General features: G+C 44.4%; 2 protein-coding genes across 4 annotated transcripts in view; one reads left to right on the plus strand and one right to left on the minus strand.

Annotated features, from left to right (window-relative positions):
• Positions 1-5966, plus strand: part of LOC308325653 (dipeptidyl peptidase 9-like) — a 43897-nt gene extending 37931 nt beyond the window's left edge. For all 3 annotated transcript variants that reach the window (XM_080778213.1, XM_080778214.1, XM_080778215.1), the window contains exons 20-21: positions 1552-1663; positions 4398-5966. In XM_080778213.1, the coding sequence (XP_080634339.1) occupies positions 1552-1663; positions 4398-4490 (205 nt within the window). In that variant the 3' untranslated portion in view covers positions 4491-5966. The remainder of the gene's footprint in view (positions 1-1551; positions 1664-4397) is intronic.
• Positions 5967-11697: 5731 nt separating this feature from the next.
• angptl4 (angiopoietin-like 4) lies at positions 11698-20733 on the minus strand. Its single transcript, XM_080779241.1, has 7 exons — positions 19940-20733; positions 18262-18372; positions 17959-18052; positions 14966-15082; positions 14600-14695; positions 13478-13750; positions 11698-13245 (listed from the first exon to the last, which is right to left on the minus strand). The coding sequence occupies exons 1-7, from the start codon at positions 20510-20512 to the stop codon at positions 13061-13063; spliced, it is 1449 nt and encodes a 482-aa protein (XP_080635367.1). The 5' UTR covers positions 20513-20733; the 3' UTR covers positions 11698-13060.
• Positions 20734-24405: the final 3672 nt, after the last annotated feature.

Below are 24405 nucleotides of genomic sequence, written 5' to 3' on the forward strand. Positions count from 1 at the left end.
CTTGTCTGTGGCTCCCCGGGGCTGTTGTGTCAGAGCCACAAATCTGGACATTGGATGACCTGGTACTGCTGTGTGTTCTGCAGAAAAAGAAAAAAGAGTAATGGGTTTATGAAATGAAGATGACAATACATTAAGTGGTGTTGTATGTCTCTGCTGTCGGGGGGGAGAAACCACCTAACTCCAAAAAAGTTGGTGTTGTGACTTCATATATATTGTCAATTTCTCCCATGAGAGGGGGAGAGGTGGTGGAGTTATTGCTGCTTTAGCAGACCGTTTGAGGGGCCAATGGAGTTAAGAGGTTTTGTCCCCAAACGATTTGTACTAACTTTCCATGGCATTGGTTCAATATTTTCGAAACGACACACAGACAGTAAAGGGTGTTCAAATAGCGCTTATTTAAAATTGAGTTGGGTTGGTTTCCTGTTTCCTCCCGCAGACGATATTATGTTGGAATTATCTTGGCAGCCAAACTTTCACTGCCAGATTCTCTCTCTCTCTCTCTCTCTCTCTGTCTCTCTCTCTCTCTCTCTCTCTGTCTCTGTCTCTGTCTCTCTCTCTGTCTCTCTCTGTCTCTCTCTCTCTCTCTCTCTCTCTCTCTCTCTCTCTCTCTCTCGTGTCTGTCTCTCGTAAGCCGCTTAGTGAATATGAGATATTCTCGGGTACAGTAGTTACATAACAGCACTTTATTACGTGTTGGTTTTTGTCGGCTAAAACGAAGACGAAAAATGTTCGTCGACTACCTTTTTTTCCCCCACTGACAAACTAAATGAAAACTAAGCTATGATGACTAAAGCTAAGACTAAATATATGGACAATTTCGTCAACAAATTAAAACTAGACTAAAATGTTAGGAAGGGCCTAGTGGACAAGAGATCCAGTATAAGTCATTTTACACTTTGGTTGTATGCTGAAAATAGCCGATCTACAAGCTCACAACGCGCGTTGTATGCTTGTAGATCGACTATTTTCAGCTAGTGTAAAATCAGTCATTACGACGGCATCGAGGCTCGCCAAAACACATTTTAGTCGACGAAAATCATATGATATTTAGTCGACTAAAACTAGACCAAACGCTAAAACATTCCAGGTGACTAAAATGTGACTAAAAAACTAAGTGAAAACTATTCAAAGACACTATGAACTAAAACTAAAATAGTTGCGAACGCAGTGAGCACTTACTATGAGACCTAGCAGATCATGTCTGTCTGTGTGTCTGTGTGTCTGTCTGTGTGTCTGTCCCGCTATACGTCCAAATATGGAGTGTGTTGCATCAGCAATCACTCAGCTCCATATATGGGCACAAAAGGGGCCAGGTCCACTCAGCTCCATATATGGGCACAAAAGGGGCCAGGTCCACTCAGCTCCATATATGGGCACAAAAGGGGCCAGGTCCACATATACAGTAACAGCGGGACAGACACACAGACAGACAGACAGACATGATCTGCAGGGTCTCAGCTGCGTTCGCTTCCCGCGTTTGCGCGTCTTACTGGTGCTGCCAAAAACAACACTGGTGTTTTAACCCTCCTGATGTTCTTGACATTCTTTCAGGCCCAACCGTCTGCTCATCCTCCATGGCTTCCTGGATGAAAACGTGCACTTTTTCCACACCAACTTCTTGGTGTCACAGATAATCCGCGCTGGGAAGCCCTACCAGCTACAGGTTAGTCTCACCAAGCTCTCTCTCTCTCTCTCAGGGGTCCCCCCATGTCAAGGACCCCCAAATTGACACTAGTAATCAGCCCGTGGGGAAGACCCCCATTTGAAGAGATAATGCAGATAATGCACAAGAGAAGATTTGTACGGCTCTAGCAGTGATTCTCAACGCATCTTAACCCATTCTGACCTGAGATCAGATTCTAAAAATGTCTATTACATCCTCATCCTGATAGTTTCATTATTAACCCATTCTGACCTGAGATCAGATTCTAAAAATGACTTTGATTTTTCAAAAATAGCAGACCTACAAGTTCGTAGTGCGCCACTCGGTGGCGCGCTATGAGCTTGTAGATCTGCTATTTTTCAATTAGCTAAAGCACGACATGATGCCAACACCAAAATGGGTTCCACTTCCCGACCAAAATGGGTTAATGTCAAGGACCCCTAGTTTGACATGCATATTAGTCTACACAGACCCCCCCCCCATTTAATGGCATTTCTATCTCTGGGACCCCCAATTTATATTGTAAAATCGATGTTAATTCTAACTCTGAGAGTGTACAAACACCCATTTTGTACACTCTCAGAGTTATAGACCCATGAGGGTCCATTTGGTTCGAAACTATCATTTAGCTGGGGACCCCCTGGAACTCCCTCAAGGACCCCTGGGGGTCCCTAGACCCCACTTTGGGAACCACTGCTCTCTCTCTCTCTCTCTCTCTCTCTCTCTCTCTCTCTCTCTCTCAATTCAATTCAATTCAATTCAGTTAGCTTTATTGGCATGAATGTAGTAGCTACAGTATTGCCAAAGCATGAAGTTCAACAAAAGAACCAAACAAAATGAAATAAATACAACATTTAACAGAAAACAAGCAAATAGAACATTAATTTTCACAATACAATATGAAAATACTGTCAAAATGTACAGTATTAAATGTGTCCGTGGTGTGTCGAGATGGTTTGTGTCAAGATAATAGTCTTTTTCTAAGTGTCCCTCATTTTGTGACATGCAGTCACATACTTTGCAGCCAGATGTGCTGCAGGTCCCTCTCCCAGGTCCCCTCTCTCTCTCTCTCTCTCTCTCTCACTCTCACTCTCACTCTCACTCTCACTCTGTCCGTGTTGATCATTTTCCACCAGAGGTGACTAATCCTTTCCTACCTTCCAAACGGTCCATCTGGAGAATTTTTGTTTGTTACAAAACTCTAATTATGCTTTGACTAACTTCTGAATGACATTGGTCTGAATATAGGTTCAGTAGTTTGAAATATAGGGCCGCATTTTAACTTTAAATCAAATTAGATTTTCATAGTATAGCATATCCAAATGCTCACCTCATCATGTACTTGGTGAGCTTGTACACGCTATTTTTGCACGACGAAGTACAACCAAGTATAAAATAGTGGCAAAAGTGGCTCATCGGAGTAACCATTTTTGTCACTTATAGAAAATCTATTTTTGATTGAAATCAACAAGAAGATAATGGATAGTAAATTAAAAATGGGGTGCATTTTGCATCCCAAAACGCAGTTAAAACAACGACGTCTGCATCCACGGGATGCACTACCGTACTGTACTCATGCATGTGCAGTAAAAAATAATCCACGTCAAAAGAAAATCGTGAAAGGAAATTGCGGTAGTTTATTTTTTTTATTCTAAATATTTTTTTATCCCACTATTTTGTAACCCATTTTTCACCCCTGTGCCAATCATCTACTGTGATCCTGGGCTCTACACACCCTCCGCCAACCTGGGGAGAGCAACGGACTTAACTCATGCCCGAGTGTCCAAGTTGCTCCTTTAAACCTGACAGGGGGGAGTTTCCCTGGTTGGACGTAGCGCGTGGAAGGAACACGTTATTCCAACCAGTTCCTTTCCCCTCCATCAGGCGCCCCGGCTGGCCAGGGGGAGGCAGTTTAGAGACCAGGATTAGTTTATTTTTTTTAATAATCATTTCTTCTTCCGTTTTCTACATGAATATAACCACATTATAACCATATAAAATTGGTTAAATGCTGCAATTTGTAATGTGTAAATATGACTCCTATAACGTCGTTGAAGTAGGACTCATAACATGTCCCTGGGACTCATTTCTAAAAGACCATCCCTGCATCCCGGGACTCGTTACATTGAAAACCTGTTTACATCACTGCTTCAAAAATCTACTTCGATTGAAATCGACAAGCAGATAATGGATAGTTGGTTAGTTGCAGCCCTTTGTGAAGTACAATAAAAGTGAACCAGACTTGGATAACAGATTTTTAGAATTAACCTGATTACCCCCTTTTTACCAGCTGCAAGCTGGTCAATATTAGCTTGTGAAAGTCCCGACAGGAGATCATTTTCTGCTGAGCCTGCTCTGTCAACACTGGTTGCCAAGCCTGCATATTTCCAGCCTAACGTGGATTCATTCACAGTTGCTTGCCTGGTCTGGTTTTTGGAGGCTGCTTAGCTTATTTCTGTCACGACAGTTGCCACCACTGGCAACCAACAACCCATAACATCCCATCGTCTGCACGGGAATGGCTAGTCGAGCAGTTCTGACTGGCTGCCTCGTCTCAAGCCACGTTGCCTCAGAATTCTTTAGGGTCACTAATTTGAGCATAACAGCGGAGCGCAGCTAAAAAGTGGCATAACGTCAGCAGCAGACCCACAGATAATAATAATAATGCAGCTGGTAATTAATTGATTTAGTCAATTTGCGCTTGTTTTGTCTTCTCCTGTCCTGTCTCCTATAGGTCTACCCCAACGAGCGGCACAGCATCCGCTGCCCGGAGTCTGGAGAGCACTACGAGATCATGCTGCTGCACTTTTTACAACAATATCTTTGAGGAGAGAAAAAAACACACACACCCCCCCCCCCCCCAAACGCCGGCTGTCATCCACCTCCCAACCCCCCCACCCACCCACCTCTATGACAGACCCTCCACATCCATGATAGCCTCCTCCTCCTCCAACCCTGTTGTACTCAACAACAACAAAAAGTGTCACAGAGAGACTTATCAGAGACATTCTGTAGCCACACACACACACACACACACACACACACACACACACACACCCACCCGACTCCCCCCCCTCAACAACTCTCAAACTGGACATCTCACTTATCAAACTATTCTTCCACTGTCACTGTCTCTCTCTCTCTCTCTCTTTCTCTCGCTCTCTTGTTTCTCTTGCTGTTACAGTTCTTTCTCTCTCTTGCTTTTATCTCTGTCTCCGTCGTCATGTCGCGCTTCCCCTCTTGTGTGTGTGTGCAGAGTGGCGGGGGGTGAGGTTGAGGGGGGGGGGGGGGGGGGGGCAACAGTTTTTTTTTACCAGGGGCCCCCAAAAGAAGTGAACAGACAGACAGACAGACCGACCGACAAGTTGGCGTGTACTGTATGTAGAAATGTCCACAGTGCTGTGTCTCCTCACAGACTAAATCCCCTTCACCCCCTACCACCACCACCACGTCTTCATCTCTGGAACCATGATTGTTTTTGCCAAATGTTTTGGTGTGAGTGTGTGTGCGTGTGTGTGCGCGTGTGTGTGTGTGTGTGTGTGTGTTTTTTGTTCCTTCAGCACCACCTTTTTATTCCGTTGAGCCTCCCCCCCCACCCTCCAGCACTAGGAATAGTGACTGTAAATGAACTGCTCAAAATACGAACCTATCGATCGACGACGCATCTTGCGGACGTGAGTCTCAATCATGACCTACACACAGTTTTCTTTCACACGTACACTCGCGTTGCACATGAATTATAGACCATATTTACATGGTGGCCATTTTGTTTGCTTATACTTACCATATTCTGCTCACTATGGGTACAACGTATAAGAACAAAAAAATGACCACCTTGTGAAATGTGATGGGATAAACAGTACATGAGTGTTCGAACCTTGGGAAGGTTGTGTTTTAAGAATGGCAGGCTCTCCTCGCATCAACTATTTTAAGTGTGTATTGTTTAAAATAAATATTTTTATGAATTTTTATTCTTTTTAATGAGTGCCCCCGATGGGACGCCACACTCATTTGACACTTTTTTCGCGCCGTTTATCCTCGCCCCTCTCCTCCTCCTCCTCCTCCTCCTCCTCCACATTTACACAGCGCTCAAAGATGTCTGCTTGCCTTCTATAAGACATACTTTATGAATATTTGCCAAAAGTACCTCTTGACTCTTCTTTGATCATGCTGGTATTTTACCTTTTTTACCGCAATAAAAAGACAAAACTGGAGAGGGCGAGCACTGGAGTCTTAAAAACAGCTTTGTACCGCCTGGAAATACACACTTTGTACATGATAAATAAATGTACTGTATGATGAAGCATTGTTTGTTTTTGGCAGCAAGTTTTGATTTTATAGTCGTTGGTCGTGTAGTCTCTCTTCAAAAGTTTTCATTTAGTTTTAGTCACCTGGAATGTGTTAGTTGTTGGTCTAGTTTTAGTCGACTAAATGTCATGAGATTTCAGTCGACTAAATCTACAGTTGATTTAGTCGACTGAAATGGCCCTGATGCCGTCGTAATGACTGTTTTTTACAAATAGCCGATCTACAAGCCCACAACGCGTCGCAGCTCTCGTAGATCGGCTATTTTCAACATACAACCAAGCGTGAAATGTTTTGTCCACTAGTGCCTTTCCTAACATTTTAGTCTAGTTTTTATTTGTCGACAGAATTGTCAATGTATTTAGTCTTAAGTCATCGTAGCTTGGTTTTCATTTGGTTTGGTTTTCGTCAGTGGGAAAAATAGGTAGTCGACGAAACATTTTTCGTCGTAGTTTTAGTCGACGAAATCAACACTGACACGCACAACATATACAGTACATTGTACATGATCGTCTGCTGCATGCACATGTCTTTTTTTAACTAATATATTTTTTATTCCACGATTTTGTAACCTATTTTTCACCCCTGTGCCAATCATCTACTGTGATCCTGGGCTCTACACACCCTCCGCCAACCTGGGGAGAGCAACGGACTTAACTCATGCTTCCTTCATGCCTGAGTGTCCAAGTTGCTCCTTTACACCTGACAGGGGGGAGTTTCCCTGGTTGGACGTAGCGTGTGGAAGGAACACATTATTCCAACCAGTTCCTTTCCCCTCCATCAGGCGCCCCGGCTGGCCAGGGGGAGGCAGTTTAGAGACCAGGATTACATGCATGCACATGTCTTAACACATGCCAGGGTCACTCACTGGCCAGAGGTAACAGTAGTATAGTCATCTCAATAGGATTTGTTTGTCTACTCACTTTTGGTCTTTTAAGCACCTTATGTTGTGTCATGTTATGCTTTAGCTATTGAAATAATAGCAGATCTACAAGCTCGTATAGCGTGCAGGCACTCGGTGCCAGCTCGTATAGATCTGCTATTTTTGGAAAATGTGGCACGAATCTTTGAATATATATATATATTCTCTCAGAGCGAATTTTTTTTTTTAACTCAAATCTTTGCTTCCGGGAGGGAGGGTCCCTGCTGGAACGACATATTTTCAGATTGGGGGTGATCAGATCGGCGGTCGTTTACATAATCATTTTGGGGTTTCCTTGACATGAAAATGTCCAGAAAGCTCATCGTAGAATCGTCCTCGGGTCTAAAACGGGTTAATATTCCTACTGTGGGTTTATGTTTATGAGCGTTCAGGATGGAGCCGGCAATATAAAAAGCCTCTATACTGCCCTGCCCTTATATCACCCACCACTGTGAGGACATTAACCCATTCTGAATGGGAACCCATTTTCAGTGTTGGTGTCATGTTAATGCTTTAGCTATTGAAAAATAGCAGATCTACAAGCTCGTAGCGCGCCACCGAGTGGCGCGCTACGAGCTTGTAGGTCTGCTATTTTTGAAAAATCGAAAAAAAACGACTTGTCATTTTTAGAATCTGATCTCAGGTCAGAATGGGTTAATCAGACCAGTGTGTGTCCAGTGGAAACCTCGTCGTATGAATCTGATCTCGGGTCAGAATGGCTTAAAGGGGCTTTGTAAGTGCTTGTGAAAGCCTCACACAGGTGCCGCCGCAGCACGGAGGCGCTTGGGGTCCTTCAGTGCCAGTTGCCACGGCAACCCCCATGAGCGATGCCTCCTCCTCCTCCCCCCCCCCCCCCCCCCCCGGTTGCCATGGGTAACTAAACTCGCCGCTATCGAGGTGATTAATGCCTAACCTTGATCTTATATTACCGACCGACCGCGCGGCAGAGATTGTTGCTGCTTTATTACGCCCCCACACACACCATGCCTCTGAACTCCCCATGTATACTGTATATATATGGCCATGTTCGGTACATTTTGGCAGTGGTGGTGGTTATAATTCCGCACATACACATTTATATATATATATATATATAGATATACAAAGAAAGCACTGTACTTATGAGGTACAGAGGTGCTACTGTCTCGCAGCGTGTTTTGAATAAAAGGCGCTATAAAAGCGCTGGTTCCCAAAGGGTCCTTGAGGGAGTTTTGGTTTGGTTCCAAACTATCATTTAGCTGGGGAGCTAAATGATAGTTTGGAACCAAATGGGTCTGTAACTCTGAGTGTACAAATGGACCCTGACGGGTCCATTTGGTTCCATTTGTATGCACTCAGAGTTAAAGGAGAATTGCACACTATAGAAGGCTTTCTTACACCTTTTATTTGTAGCCGTTACGTCCCCACCAAAGAGGTCCAGGTGATATTTTGTGCAAAAGCGCATTATTGGCTATTTCACCAGCCTGGTACCGAGTAACAACACCCAGCGTTTCGAAGAACCGCCTTAACCCATTCTGACCTGAGATCAGATTCATACGAGGTTTCCACTGGACACACACTGGTCTGATTAACCCATTCTGACCTGAGATCAGATTCTAAAAATGTCAGTCGTTCCTTCGATTTTTCAAAAATAGCTAAAGCATAACATGATGCTAAACACCAAAATGCGTTCCCGTTCAGAATGGGTTAAGATTCAGACTCTCGTAGAGATGTCTTTTATCGATTCTGACATTTTCAATCTACGAGATTGAATCTCGTAGTAGATTGAAAATGTCAGAATGGATATAAAACACAAAATACGACAGTCTGAATCTTATAGGCTGTATAGGAAACGGTCTTCCTGACGGTCCGTCTCACTTCCAGAGGCCGTGGTGAGAGAGGCACATATCTCTAAATGTTAATTTTTCAGGAAATTAAAAATGTCCATGTTTTCAGGAAATGAAGAAAACCTTGTATTTTGGAAACAAAGCAATACTGCCTCATCAAAGTTGGTGCTGTGACTTTATTGTCAATTGACTTCCATGAGAGGTGGGAGAAGTGGTGGAGTTAGTCTGACGTCACTTCCAGTAGAGGGCGCCAATACACCGGTTCATGTATTTCTTTATTTGCATTGTAATCCCCATAGGGAGATTTTAGGTCGCTTCATATACAGTAAGAACTGTGCTTGAAAAATAAACCATATATGGTCACAACTCGTGACGTGACGTGACATCACGCCTCCATATATGGTCACGCCTCGTGACCAACGCCTCGTGACCACATTACGATATGGCCGCGTCTCCATAGATGAAGATCACGACACTGACCTCATCAAACCCTGGATAACCAGAAGACTGGATCATCACCTAAATAGATCTGCATATATGGAGCCGGCCAGCAACTCTACATCTGACCTAAAAACCCTTAGATCTCCATATATGGAGCTGACCTGTTCTGACATTCCATGTTGATCCTTCCCCCATGCACCCGTCCTTCCTGTTCTGACATTCCATGTGTCGATCTGAGCTCATCAAACCCTGTACACTCAAGACGCGCTCCATATATGGCCAGTATACAGGATGAATTCAAAGCGCCAGCGCTCGCCCAGCAGTCTGTTGGACATGCACAAACATTCGCCTTGCAAGGATCCTAGTGTATCCTAATTATCATAACTTGTAATTGGTAATACATTATTTATAATCACTGTTTTAATGTAAAAAGTCACCATTGGGTGATTCAAGTAAAGTACATTCATGTGTATAGTCATGTTTGGTCTTGTTATTGAATTTTAATTTCACTTGACCCAATGACCACTTATTATAAGTAATCTATATAACAGTGACTGTAATGCATTATAAAAATGTTTGTTGTTGTCATTATAGAGATGGGCAGGTGTTGCATCCAGTGAATCGTCGTCCGTCATTGATCTAATAAAGGTCTGACATTTTCACCCAATGGTACAGTATAACGTTTTAATCTACCGTATGTTTTAATCCATCCAGACTTAACCCATTCTGAACGGGAACCCATTTTGGTGTTAGCATCATGTCATGCTTTAGCTATTGAAAAATAGCAGATCTACAAGCTCATAGCGCGCCACCGAGTGGCGCGCTATGAGCTTGTAGGTCTGCTATTTTTGAAAAATCGAAGAGCGACTGGCATTTTTAGAATCTGATCTCAGGTCAGAATGGGTTAATCAGACCAGCTGTGTGTACCAGTGGAAACCTCGTATGAATCTGATCTCGGGTCAGAATGACTTAATGCTGGCCAACGTAGTTGTTTTTCCAGGGAAAGTTATAACTAAGCCAAGCCAATGCTTATTCCCACTGCTCTGCTTGCACGCACCCTGCAGTCTATCACAGAGTCATAAATCTATGTAAGTTTGTTATAAAGAATTTGACATGTTTTCTATCATCCAGTTATGGGTTGGGATCAGGATGTTTCACGGCGATTGCTGCATGGCGTGCCACGCGATCCGGCAAGCTTAACCCATTCTGACCCGAGATCAGATTCAAAAAATGTCTTCTAGGCCTATACATCCTGACAGTTTTCCATTCTGACCCGAGATCAGATTCTAAAAATGTCTTCTATACGGTACGTACATCCTGACAGTTTTCCATTCTGACCCGAGATCAGATTCTAAAAATGTCTTCTATACATCCTGACAGTTTTCCATTCTGACCCGAGATCAGATTCTAAAAAAATGTCTTCTATGTCAGTCGCTTTTTCGATTTTTTCAAAAATGGCAGACCTACAAGCTCGTAGCGCGCCACTCGGTGGCGCGCTATGAGCTTGTAGATCTGCTATTTTTCAATAGCTAAAGCATAACGTAACGCTAACACCCAAAAGGGGTTCCCGATTAAAATGGCTTATTAAGCTGCGAGCGCTGTCAGAACATTCCTCCCCCGTCACCTGCCTGTCGAGATGCTCCACATGCCAAGAACTAACTTAACCCGTCGTCTGCCACATCTGCATGTTGTGACGTTAAGCCGTTTATAGGCCTGGAAAAAGAAAGTCTTCTAAATGTCGTATCTATGTTTCTATATCACTCAATATTTCATGTCAAGGACCCCAAAGATTATCTGTTTATTATTGGGCCCCCGACCCCCATCTGAAAATATGTTGTTCCAGGGCCTCCGCCCCCCCCCCCCCCCCAGAAGCAAAGATTTGAGTTAAAAATGTTCGTTCTGAAAAAATATATTCCAAATTTGAGGCACATTTTCACGACTTTTCAAAAATAGCAGACCTACACAAGCTCGTAGCGCGCCCTATGAGTTTTTCAATAGCTAAATTATTACATAATGTTTAAAACACCAAAAGGTGTAGTCCAGTGTCGTTTTTTTTCGACTAAAACCAAGACGAAGAATGTTCGTCGACGTACCTTTTTTCACTGACTGAAAACGAAGCTACGATGACTAAAACTAAAAGACTGAGTGTATTGACAATTTCGTCAGCAAATGAAAACTAAAATGTTGGATGAAGGGACTATAGTGGACAAGAGATCCAGCATAAGTCATGTTACACTTGGTTGCATGCTGAAAATAGCAGATCTACGAGCTTGTAGATCGGGCCATTTTCGACTAAAACTAGACTAACACTTAAACATTCCAGGTGACTAAAATGTGACTAAAACTAAATGAAAGCTATTCAAGAGACTAAAATAGAAAATTTCTGGCAGAAACATCAGTGGTCTAGTCCAGGAGATACATTTGTAGATCTAGTCTCCCGAGGACCCAAACTATAACCAAAATGCACATTATTTCGTGGTTTAAAATAGCCAATCTACGAGCATGCTTTTGAACAGTTTCCCCTCAAATTCAACAGAGACGAAGGTTTTATTTTTTTTAGTTTAAATCAATTTTATTGGCTCATTCTGGCCAAGAATCTGTTATTGTCTTTTTTTTTCTTTTTTTTTTAGAAAAACAATAGTTACATCTGGAAAATATGAAACGGACAAATACAGACAATATAAATTACAAACAGGCAGCACAAGACATAATATACGGATCTTTTTTTCAGCACTTAAATAAAGGGTAACAATCACAAACCTCTCGCGTCACAACAAAACGTCACAACAAACAGAGATCAGTTACAGTAGAAGTTATGAAAAGAACAACATTCATTCATACATTACATTACACTATGTACAACAACAACAAAAAAACATTTCTAAAATCTTTTAAGGGTCAGTCAATATGACTTAAAATGATTCAAAATGATTCAGACAATCTCCACAGGGGGAAACAACTAATGTATAAGGGTACATTACGTTATACTGTACGCGTACATTACATTATTACTGTACAAAAGGCTGGAATGGTTTTTCATCAGTGCCTCGTGCATTGCAGGGGAAACGGTAAGTCAAACAAAGACCCAGTCAGTTGTCAATCATTCTTAACACAGTGACACATTTTTATATAAAAAAAAGTAATGCCTTTGAGGGGGGGAGGGGGTCAATATTTTTTTTTGTGTAATAATGACTTTGATTAAGTTCAAAGTCATCGTTTGGTCCGCACCATCGGGGCACCAGCTGCCTTTCAAATCCTCTACAATTCAACGCAGCTTTTTGAAGCCATTTTTTTTGTAACAGTTCCATTTTGTCGCTTATATCTCAAACACAGCTCAACACATGCATTTAAAAGAAAAACACACATTTCTGGAGAACAAGTTTCAGCTCGTTGAAAACGCTGGCTTGGCTTGCGACACGGCAACACAGGCCAGTACTCGCCCCAACCATACTCCACTAAAGCTTTACTATTTGAGTCCTAGGGGCCCTCTAGCTTTTCTTTTTTTTTTTGCTAATGGAATAGGCCTCAAACAAACCCCTTACTACTGCTGTGCTGGTTGTCGGTACCACAGTCTATATCTCCCACTCCTCTTTTCATCAACACCAGCCGTGCTCCGTCGTTAAAAACGTGTCTCTTAACATTCTCTCTTTCTGTGGAGTCGAGGCGTTAGCTTTCAGAAAACAAGAGCGATGGAAACATGGAGCCCGTTCAAGCATGAGTTCTTCTGGGGTTGTGTTTTGTGGGCTTTTTTCTTTAGCTCTGTTGTAAAGTCTTATGCCACAGCTGGGAGACGACGCCCAGACGTTGAAACGGGGGGAGTTGAAACCGAGCTCCCCCCCCCCCCTTCACCGTCGTCAAACCATTAAAAAGAAAGAGAGAAAAAGGTCTTGTTCCTTTTTTCTTTTATGACTTGTTGCCTATCTCGGCGGGGGCGACCATCATGGCGGTGGTCTTCAGAGGGTAGTAGCGCCCTCTCCAGGTCTTCCAGAACACGCCCTGCTTCCTCTGGTGCCTCTGCTTGGGCGGCGGGCTCTGGAAGTATCGGCCGTTCAGGTTGGAATGGCCGCAGTTACTGAACCACCAGCCTCCTGAGAGAGAGAGAGAGAGAGGAGAGACGAGGGAAAATAGTTAGTTTAAGACCTGAGAAAAGTTTTCTGTGTATGTTTCTATGTCAGTCGTTCTCAAACATTTCCATGTCAAGGACCCCCAGAAATATATGTAATTGGCCGCCGACCCCCCTCTGAAAATGTCGTTCCGGGGAGGAATATATATTCTTAATTTGTGGCACATTTTCACAAAAGCCTTTCACAAAACCCTTACCGGAGAGATGTTTGGCACAGTTGGTGTCAGGTTTCTGGTCGTTGTCTTGGTCCCGGGTGGAGAAGGGAAGCCCCGAGGAGGTGACCAGGGAGCTCTCCAGGTTCCCCACGGCGTCCTGGACGTGGAGGGTGTACTTGGTCTCCTCTCCGCCCAGGCGGAAGCGGAGGCGGAGGGAGTCCGAGTCGCCCTTCCAGTCGGAGAACTGTATCTTGAGCACGTAGTCGGCGCCTTTGGACAGCGAGTGAACCTTCTCCAGGCCCAACCAGAACTCTCCTAGAGAGGGAGACAAAGGACCAAGCGTTAAAAAAAACGAGTGCAGTACTTAGTTTAGACAGTTTTTGGTTAGACCAGTCATTGGTTAGACCAGTCATTAGTCCTACAACTAGAACCTATCTCAAATCCTCACCCTAAACCTAACCTCCCACGGGGCAGCACACCTAAACCTAACCTTAACCCATGTCTAACCAATGACTATAGTCTAAACTAAGTATGCACCCCTTAAAAAACAGCGCACCCAGTGCAGGGTGGAATAACTTAACTATAGCTATAATAGCTTGTTGTTCTACTTTTTGAAACTTGTGCTAAAACCTTTTACTTGCTTTCCATTAGCATCCAACTTGATCGATATATTTCCCTTGCTATCGAGGTGTGTTCTGGGTCGGGAACCCCTTTTGGTGTTAGCATTGTGTTGTGTTATGCTTTAGCTATTGAAAAATAGCAGATCTACAAGCTCGTAGCGCGCCACCGTAGGTCTGCTATTTTAGAAAAATCGAAGAACGACTGACATGGAAACATAGCTTTTTCAGAAAACTGTCAGGATGTATAGAAGACATTTTTAGAATCTGATCTCGGGTAAAAAAAGAATGGGTTAATCAAACCGAATTGGGTCAACAAGTAGTAATCGTCTACTTTTGGGGCAAGGCCAGGGAATCACAAAAAAGCCATCTTAAAATGCGGGAGATAATCTTCATTTCCGGGCAGAAGCTAAGACGCTTTTCATAGTCTGTCATTTAGTGTAGTAATGATGTAGTGTTATAGACTATAAACCACCGTATAATCCCCTCTCTCTCTCCACACTGGCCCAGCCTTAGTGAGACAGAGACAGACAGCGGATGTACTTACCATTCAAGCTGCCAAAGCCTTTCTGGTAGGCCTGCCATAGCTGGTCAAAGTCAACAGAGCCGTCCTGACGCCGCTGAATCACCGTCCATCCACCTTCTGTTAGAGGAGAGAGAGACAGAACAAACGTTTGAAAAAGGATTACCGTCGTGTCCTAATCTCGCGTCCCTGCGCTAAACGGGAGTGCGTGAGCTCACACAGTATAAGGGAACCCCCCCCCCACCCACCCCCCCTTTTAACTGTAAACAACAGTTTTGAGACTTTGAGCTAGTATATATCCCTTCCGTTTGAAGTCGCGGTTGTCAACAGATTGTTTCCCTGGTTTAATTCCTACTTCCGTCTGTGCAGGGGAAAGAAAGAAGAACTTACCGGCTGTCATTTCACAGAAGACTTCAAAGGACTGGCCGCCGCCCGACGGCTGGACGGTGTAGACGCCGCTGGCCGTCTCGCCGCGCAGAAACACCTCGTGACAGTTCGCTGCCATTTCTAGAAAGAGAACAACAAGAGGGGAGGAAAGAAACCCACAACACTGTTAGCATAAATAAAACAATAACTTTACGCGGCTTGATATACTCAAACGTCAGTACCGTTCAAGGCCACAAACACAAAAAGAGCCATCAACCTTTGCCCTAGACCGGTGTATATACACACACACACCCTATTTATAAATGACACATTTTATGGTATTTGGGTTTGTCTTTAAAAAAGAGCAACAGAAACCTGTCTTTATCTTTTACTGCATGGAAATGTGTGCCACTATTGTTGAGGGATTTGTTTTAAAGGAAAGGGCAAAATGATCCACTTGGGTCTTTTCTAACAACTACTTGTCCTGAAAAGGACAACATTGAATTCACACTCAAGGGTGGAGAAGTAGAGCAGTTATTTAAACAGGAAATATGAATCGCCACACATAGCACACTGCTTCAGAAGTAGGTCACGGTTTGGGGATGCATTTTCGCAATAAGGCTTTGTTATTGTTGCTCTGGCTGCTGCTCCCGATCCCCTGGGAAAGATGTGTGTGTTTGCAAATAAAAGAGAGAGTCTACGGAAGGAGGGACCCACGCGAACTTATCGCCGAGTTTGGAAACCGCAAGAGAGATAAAAAAACGTGGCCGTGAGTCACTAGACTGAACAAAGGAGAGAGAGACTGGCAGCGAGTGAGAACTCCTTGCCTCGAGTAGTAAACATGACCTTTCTCCCAGTTCCCAAGCAGACACCCCCCCCCCCCCTCAGCTGCTTGCCTTCCTAGGCTATTGATTACACGGATCTAGCCATACATTCCTCTAAAACCCCCCTCCTCCTCCTCCTCCTCCCTCTACTCTACTCCCACCCCCCCAATTCCTCACATGCACAGCATCCAGTGTGTGACGTAGCAGCGCATGGCCTGGGCATGCACAGGGGATGCTCTTGGAGTGGCGTAGGACAGAATGCAGGCTGTGTTGCTATGTGTTGGGGACAGTGGTGCACACAGAAACACATGCAAAGGCGCCCGAGGGGGCCAATTTGAGCTGTTGTATGGCTCATAAGGCGCAGCCAGCCCAGCAGCACCCCCCTTCAATAATGTTTTATTGTTGTTATTATGATTTTATATTAAGGCAGGGGACAACCGCATTGGGGTGGGGGGGGGGGGAGGGGGCAGGGGTTTCTCTTTTTTTTTACATTACGACGACAAAGACAGAAGGAGAGAGATGGGGACTGACTGGGGGTCTCCGTGGTGGCGATGGGGGAGGAGAGGAGAGGATGAGAGGTGGAGGAGGAGGAGGAGGAGGAGGAGAGGGCCGTCTGACTCAGTGACAGATCTGGGGGAAAGGTCGCTGGGCATTTTCTGCAGAGATGCTTCCGTGAGCAGGCCCGAACGAACACAAGAGGAGGAGGTAATAAGTGTCTTCACAACAACAGAGAGATGTGTGTACAAAGTTCAACCCCGACAAAAAAAAATAGACCTCCCTTTCTTTCTTTCTTCTTCTTCCTCCTTTTTCCTCCTCTCCCCTCCTTCCTCCCCACCACCCCCCCCATCCCCACCCACCCACCCACCCAGAATGACGGGGTGAGTAAATCCCTTTGTACCAGCCGGGCTCTCTCTCTCTCTCTCTCTCTCTCTCTCTAGTGCTGTGTGTGTGTGACCCTGACTTAACACTGTGTCCGAGACTCAGCAACCTTTCCCCCAGTTGGAGCCTGGCCAGTGGGGATGGTGGATGGTGGATGATGCTGGCTGGCTGTGTGTTTTTTTTGCTAGGCATTCCTCAAATCCTGCTGATGTCAGAATAATGCTGCCATCAGAGGTCTTATTGTGATCTGTAGCGAATAAGCCTCCGGGCTATACAGTTTCACCTCTCACCTACTTGTTGGCTGGCTCTGTGTTATTATTTTTTTAGCCTAGAATTTGTGATCAAGAAAACGTGACAACAGAAAGACATACCGGCCCGGGGGCTTAAAAAAAAACTCTCGCTAATTTAAAGCGTTTTAAAAAAAGTCAACGAAGTTATAGGCTCGTTATGTTGAAACGATATTGTTTTATCCGCCGTCATAAGATACCCCGTTTTGTGATTAAAAAAAAAACGATTAGGACAATTTTGTTGGCACTTAACAACTTATGAGCACGATATCAAAATGATGTGGGGTTGCGCAGGCGCATTACACATGTGTTTTATCGTTAAAGACTAAACAGGAACTTGCAGTCACTCGGTTAATCAATTGTTCATATAAAAAAGCAGAGGGATCCGATCTCTTGTGTCTGAACTTTTCCCCAGTTGGCCGGTCTCCAGCTTGACACAGGCCCAGTGAAAGCAAGGCATTATGACTAGGCCTATTGGACCCAGTCATAGCACTGTATAATTCTGTGAGCAATGTGTGATTGCAGCGGCAGATGCTTGGGTAGGACTGGAGGTCAAGACTCGAGTCATTAACTGCCTTTTCAGAGTCAACTGTAAAGTTTGCCTGCTGTGGATATTGTCTAATTCACCATGAATAATTCCATTCTTCTGCCCGTTTCTGACTTATTTGGGCTGATCTGGTATATATGCCTTGTTAAATGAGAAAGGAGGTTAAAGACGGAATACTCCTGCTCTGCACAAGCATATTTTCTTTTTATATTTATTAATTAATTAACAGTGACAATTATTGGCGAATGCCCCCCCCCGCCCCCACACACACATTTAATTGGGGAACGATTTTTAATTGGACCAGCCGTTCCTAAGTGCTACTGATGTTAAGCGTCTTTGCGTTCGTTCTCTTAAACAGATGGTCGATGATCGCATTTAAGGTTAGGATTAGTTCAAGTGCATTTAATTAGCCGACTTAACGTGGATCGTAAAGAAGGATTGTGAAACTATCTTCCTGCAGGGCCTTGTAAGTTAACTTACCGATGGGTGAGTCGCGTTGCTCCACACTTCCATTTTGCTTTGTGGTGTCTGTCCTGCTGGCTTTGAAGGATGCCCTCTCCTTTGTGAGCTGAATCTGAGAACGTCAAAATAGTAATATTAATAGTGCAATTGAAGGCATAACACGTGTTAGCCTCGTATAGTCAAATGTAATAAAGTATAGCCACACAATTTCGTTCCCAAATGCTCCAGCACGTTTGAATCGGTACAGTAGCTGTTTAAAAATCATAGCCTATACTTAACATTTGTTCCTTATTAATAATACAACTAACAAACATTAATTACCTGATTCTGGAGGGTTCTGATGCGCACATTCTGTTTGTCCAGTTTGTCCTGTTGCAGTTGGATTCTCTCCACGAGGTCATCGATCCGTCTGTTCTGGGTCTCTAGCATCGTCTGAAAGCACAAAGCAGGTATATATAATATCTCTCACTGAGCTGTTCTCTCTTCTCTTTACAGATCTATAGTTCATGTCTAGGGAGTAGATATCGAATGCTATAACTTTAGAAAAGCAACGGTCGGTCATGTACGTGGTGCAGCAGCACAATTTCAGGACGAATCAAGACAAATCAAATCACCCACAATAAATTAGCGCAACAACCAGAGCAGTGCCCTTTAATACACTTAAAAGTAAAGCCAACTGAGCCTATACTTAAATCGCTGTGTTTTCTTATGCATTTATATCCAGATTTTTAGCAAGCGGTTATACAGGCTAAATGCACGGTAGCCTACTTCCCCAACGGACCTACGTGCTTAGGTTACATAACTCGCTCACTTGAGCGTGGGATTTTCCAACATGGCACTCTTAAAAATGTTCTGCGATTCAACTTTTATACGGGCTTGCACGTGCATGGTGGAAGCAAGCAAGCAATGCAACAGCAGCAATTGCAAAGCACAATCTCCAGCAGGGTGATCCTTATATAGATCACACCATAATATATTGAAATTATAACTTAAAAAGGCTATGCAACTGCAGTACACTGAGTACAGGTCCCTTTGCCTGTTTCGTTCTAGTGTCCATTGATTGAGGTTAAGCATACACCCCCCCCACGTACGCCCCAGATTGCCTCGCCATTCAGATCCCTTTGAGTCAATATAGAAATAACCCCACCAGGCAAGCCAACTGTCCTTGTCTATCAAACAAAAAAGTGCCTCTTATATTTGTTCCGACTGGTAATCCCACCTAGACCCACCCCCATTTGTTGCACAAGCTGGCCCACTGCCCCATTATTCCTTCATTCATTCATTAACTCATACACTCAATACAGTTCAGATACTAAAAAGTTGCTTAACCTTTACATACATTGTTGTAAGTGGGCTATACTGTAATATTGCGTGGCACCCACATAATGATCTGCCTGCAGAAAAAAAGCACAGTTTGTCTGTTGGGTTTTAACTTAATGTATAACCGATGGAAGAATTGATCCACACAATGGGAGAGAAATGAAGGAAGACAAATAGATAACCCTCTTTATCCTCATTGTGCTATCGCCACACTTGCCCCTAAACTTTCTGGGCGGGAACCCCTTTTGGTGTTTTAAGCATTATGTTACGCTTTAGCTGTTGAAAAATAGCAGATCTACAAGCTCATATAGCGTGACACTCGGTGTAGGTCTGCTATTTTTGAGAAACCGTGAAAATGTGGCACACATTTGGAATAAATATTCTTAACGTTTTTAACTCAAACGTCTGCTTCTGGGAGAGGGTCCCCGTGAACTACTATATTTTCAGATGGGGGGTCCACCGTCCGCAGCCAAATACAGATAATTCTGGAGGTCCTTGACCTGAAGAATGTTGAGAACCACTGACACAGAAACAAGATTTAGAAGAATTTACTTTTTTTAAAATCCATGTCCCCCCCTCTGCTTTTCCCCCTAAAAAAACCCCCCATTGCCACCTGCAATAATTCCAGAGAGAAAACCAACCAACCCCCCCCCCTGACGGTCCAACCATGGAGTCTCACCTGGACGACACCGGCGTCACTGTAGTTCCCGGCGGCGGCGTTGGCGTTGGTGTCGGGCAGCAGCTTCCCCTTCCCTTGTAGCAGCGAGGCGTCCACCCTTTCCTCCAGCCGCGTCATCCTCTCCATCACCATCTTCCTCCCGCGCTGCTCCTCCTGCTCGGCCTTCTCCCTGAGCGCGGCCGTGACGTTCAGCACCTGCCCCTCTCTGTCCTCGAGCCCCCGCACGCGCGCCCTCAGAGCCTCCCCGTCGGCCGCCCTCTGGCCCGCCGCCGCCTTCTCTGCCACCACCGTGCCGTTGAGGCTCCGGAGCTTGGCCGAGATGTCCCGCATCTGGACCTTGGTCTTGTCCACGTGCTCCTTCAGCCCCTGGCCCAGCTGCAGCAGGCCGTGGGCGATGACGTTGACGTCGTCCCAGCCGGCGTACTGGACCTGGACCCGCTTCTCCTTGTTGCCGCCGGTCCCGCCGCCGCCGCCGCCGGTCCCCGCCGCCGCGCCCCCTTTCCTCTCGAAGGGGAAGCCGGTGGCCACGAGAGCCGCCAGGCAGAGTGTCAGCGTGGCTAGAGTTGTCTTCATGTTTGCTGGTTAGTTGTTGCTCTGTTGTTTGGTTGGTTGGTGGAGGAGTCACTGGAGGTGGTTGAAGAAGAAGTGGTTGCTTTGAGAAGAAGAAGGATGCACTTTTTGTGTGTTTTTTTTTTTTTTTTTTTTTTTTGCAGAATGAAGATGCAAAGCATGTGCAACACACACACACACACACACACAACCTCCCTGTTGAGTCTGTGAGACCTCACTCAAGCTCTGCCCCACTGTACACACACAGCAGGACTATTTTATAGTTTCACAGCCCTCGGTTCCACCCGGCAACCGCTGCCATTGGCTAGCAGAGGAGACCAGGAGGGGAGGGGGGTGGTGGGGGGGGTGGAGTCGCTCTCAGGTTTCTCTACCCCCCCCATTAACTATTGAGAGAGAGAGAGAGAGAGAGAGAGAGAGAGAGAGAGACATGACGTAACAATGAGGGCAGCTTCCATCACACAGCGTAGCAGAGAGTGAGAGATCCACAGTTTATCCTCCCCGGGAAGGATTTGCATTCTAAGTATTTGATTTGAGATAAATGTAGTCCTAATTATTGTTATTACCATTGGATAACACATTGTGAAGTATTCATCAAAGGAACATCCCCCCTTTACACATCGCAGGAAGATGTATTCAAATAACTATATATATATATATATATATATATATATATATATATATATATATATATATATAAATTGACCATCATTTTTTTGTGATAGATACTAGTTCTACAATGCAGATAGATATATGTTACTTGTGCACATACTGTATGTTAATGTATTTAGAGATAGACATTGGGTTTGCTTGTCCACGTTAATGATAAAGATCTAGATAGTGGAGTTGTTTAGACTAGAGACAGATGCTAGGGATCTGGTAGAACTTGTTTTATTTGCTCTGCACTCTTTGATTACTTGACCAAATACCTGGGTTGACAGATTGGTATAAGGTTTACACTATAGGGATTGTTAAAAGGATAACACAAAAATCCCTACAGGGGCTTGTCTCCACCAGGCCGAAGGCATGCGGGGAGAGAGTATGTTTTGCCCTCCGTCCGTCCGTCCGTCCGTCCGTCCGTCTGTTAACAGCTAATCTCCGGCACCGTTAACCCGGTAGATACTAAACTTTGCACACACAATTCAATTCAATTCAATTCAAAGGGCTTTATTGGCATGAGAAAACATACGTTTACATTGCCAAAGCAGAAAGAACAATACAACAATACAGCAATACAATCAAAACAGAAATGATGTACATTTGAAGGTCAGAATCTTCAATAGATCAAATTCTATGTACCAAGGTCACTCAATGCAGGTATAGTGCAGGAATATACACAATGATTAGTCTTAGTCACACACACGCTCCCTATGGGTTTTCAACAGGTGGTCCGTGGAGGTATTGCATGTGGCCCCTGACCATGCATTTAGTAATGTAGGATTTGTTGATTTGTTTTAAATGCTCTTTCCACTAGTTGAGAAACCGTGAACTGAATGACCTGGTGACCCATGATGAGTCCATCCATGTAGTCACTAGTCATTTACTGACAAGTTGGAGTTCAAGAAATTCAACAGGAAAAGGGAGTTAGAATCTCAAGAAGGGGGAAGTGCACCGGACTGTCTGGTTGAGTCATTAGGACATTTTACCAGTAGTAGTCAACGGTTGAGAAACAGTACAAGTGTTAACTTACAAAAGCACTAATCTTAGCCCATATCCCCACCCAACACAATAGTGGTCCCCAGGTTGATTCTAAGTCAGGGTGGTGGTCCCTCGTTCACAATCAGTTGAAAAACCCCTGTGCTAAATGCATACAAAGGTAAACGTCATACCCAAATTATATCACTTTGTATTTATAACAAGTGAATTATGTTTGTATATACTAAGTGGTGGAATGTACATTTAGGCTACTTAAGTACCATCTTGAGGTATTTGTACTTTACATGAGCATTTCCAATTTCCAATACTTTTATTTCTACTCCACTATATGTACTCAAGAACGATGCAGACGAGTGCAAAGTACCAACGAACTGGCCGGATGTACGGAGAACCGGGATGACTGGAAACGACCATGGAGGGCTCGTCTACTCTGAGGACGACCTAGAGAGAGAGAGAGACTACGACGATGGAGGGCTCGTCTGAGGACGACCTAGAGAGAGAGAGACTACATTTCCGAGGCAAATATTATATACTTTTACTCCACTGCGTTTATTTGGACATTTTTAGTTACTAGTTAACCCATTCTGACCTGAGATCAGATTCATAACGAGGTTTCCACCGGACACACACTGGTCTGATTAACCAATTCTGACCTGAGATCAGATTCTAAAAAATGTCACAGTCGTTCTTCGATTTTTCAAAAATAGCAGACCTACAAGCTCGTAGCGCGCCACTCGGTGGCGCGCTATGAGCTTGTAGATCTGCTATTTTTCAATAGATAAAGCATAACATGATGCTAAACACCAAAATGGGTGCCCGGTCAGAATGGGTTAACCACTTCAGCCCTATATATACGTACATTCCGGCAATTTGAAAATGTCCGATCTACAAGCTCACAATGCGTTGCGGTGCGAGGCATTGTGAGGCTTGTATAGGTCTGCTTTTGTCATTCTGCATACCATAGAGAGTACTTTCTACTTTTGGTATACTTCAAGTACATTTTTGTACTTTTTACTCCAGTACATTTTGAATTTCAGACTTTAACTTGTAACGTTGAGTATTTCCACATTGCATTGTATTGATACTTTTACTCGAGCATGAAAAATGTGAGTAGTTTTTCAGGGTATCAGGGCACGGTCGCCGACCCTAAACCATCTCGCCACTCCATTTTCTCTCCGCCCGAACCACTCGGTGGTGCGGCGGTTCTTGTATTCTGTATTTTGGTTTTTACTGAGAATAAGGTTAGAAATAAGTTTAGTACAAGTTTAGGCAGAGGGGGGTATAGGTTTATCATGCATATAGTTTTACTCAGGTTAAGGTTATAGGAATAAGGTTAGGTTTAACCGTTTTAAGCATAATTCACATATAGGTCACTTTAGGAATACCAGGCCGCGCAGTTCCGCCGGCTGTACGCCCGGGGCGAGTTGGCCAAACTCGCTGTTGGCCGACTCGTCTGGTATTCGGGTTTTTTCCACCCCTGCCTTTACACTGCCGTCGATATACAGTAGACACAGACACACTTACTGTATACAGGACATTGGAAAGCATCGCTCATAATCATAACACAACATAACGGGCGGCTATCACAGAAAGACGCCGTAATCGTCTCTCTCTGGGAGATAACGGCGAGCGAGTGTACGAGATTGTGCGAAGACATCACACACGTCAACGGGAACGCGATTGTATTGCGGCGGCCTCCTCGGTCCTCAACCACGCATCTATAAGGTGCTGGGAGAGAGGGCTGTGGAGGAGGAGGAGGAGGAGGACTGTGAGAATTAGGGGAAAGTTCACAGCACTATAGCAAGAGAGAGAGAGAGAGAATGCCCACATTATATGGCAATTCCTCACACCCTCCACTGGAGGAGCATTACGGCGCAGGGCGGCGATACACGATCCACCCCAGACCACAAAAGAGAAAAGAACAGCTGTTTAACCCTCTCCTGTCTGCGGCGGAGGCTAACTAGGTGAAAGGTAAAGCTTTGCCTAGAGAGTGGCTGGCTGGCTGGGGCTGGGCTGGCTTGGGAGGGGAAGAAGCGTGAACCACACTTGTGCGTCTGGAATGTGACAAACATTAGCATTATTTCAAGTAAAGTCTCCCACGGGCCCTCAGGAGGGATTCTGTGTGGAAGACCATCAAAGAACGCTGTGTTTCGGACTAAAAATAGGCTTTTCTAGAACCAAATCCAAGGAGAGGGGGTTTTAACTCTGATTAAGAGCACCGAGGTCAACGCAAACAGTTTTTT

This window comes from Protomyctophum bolini (genome assembly GCF_963924005.1).
Source record: "Protomyctophum bolini genome assembly, chromosome: 12".
NCBI lineage: Eukaryota > Metazoa > Chordata > Actinopteri > Myctophiformes > Myctophidae > Protomyctophum > Protomyctophum bolini.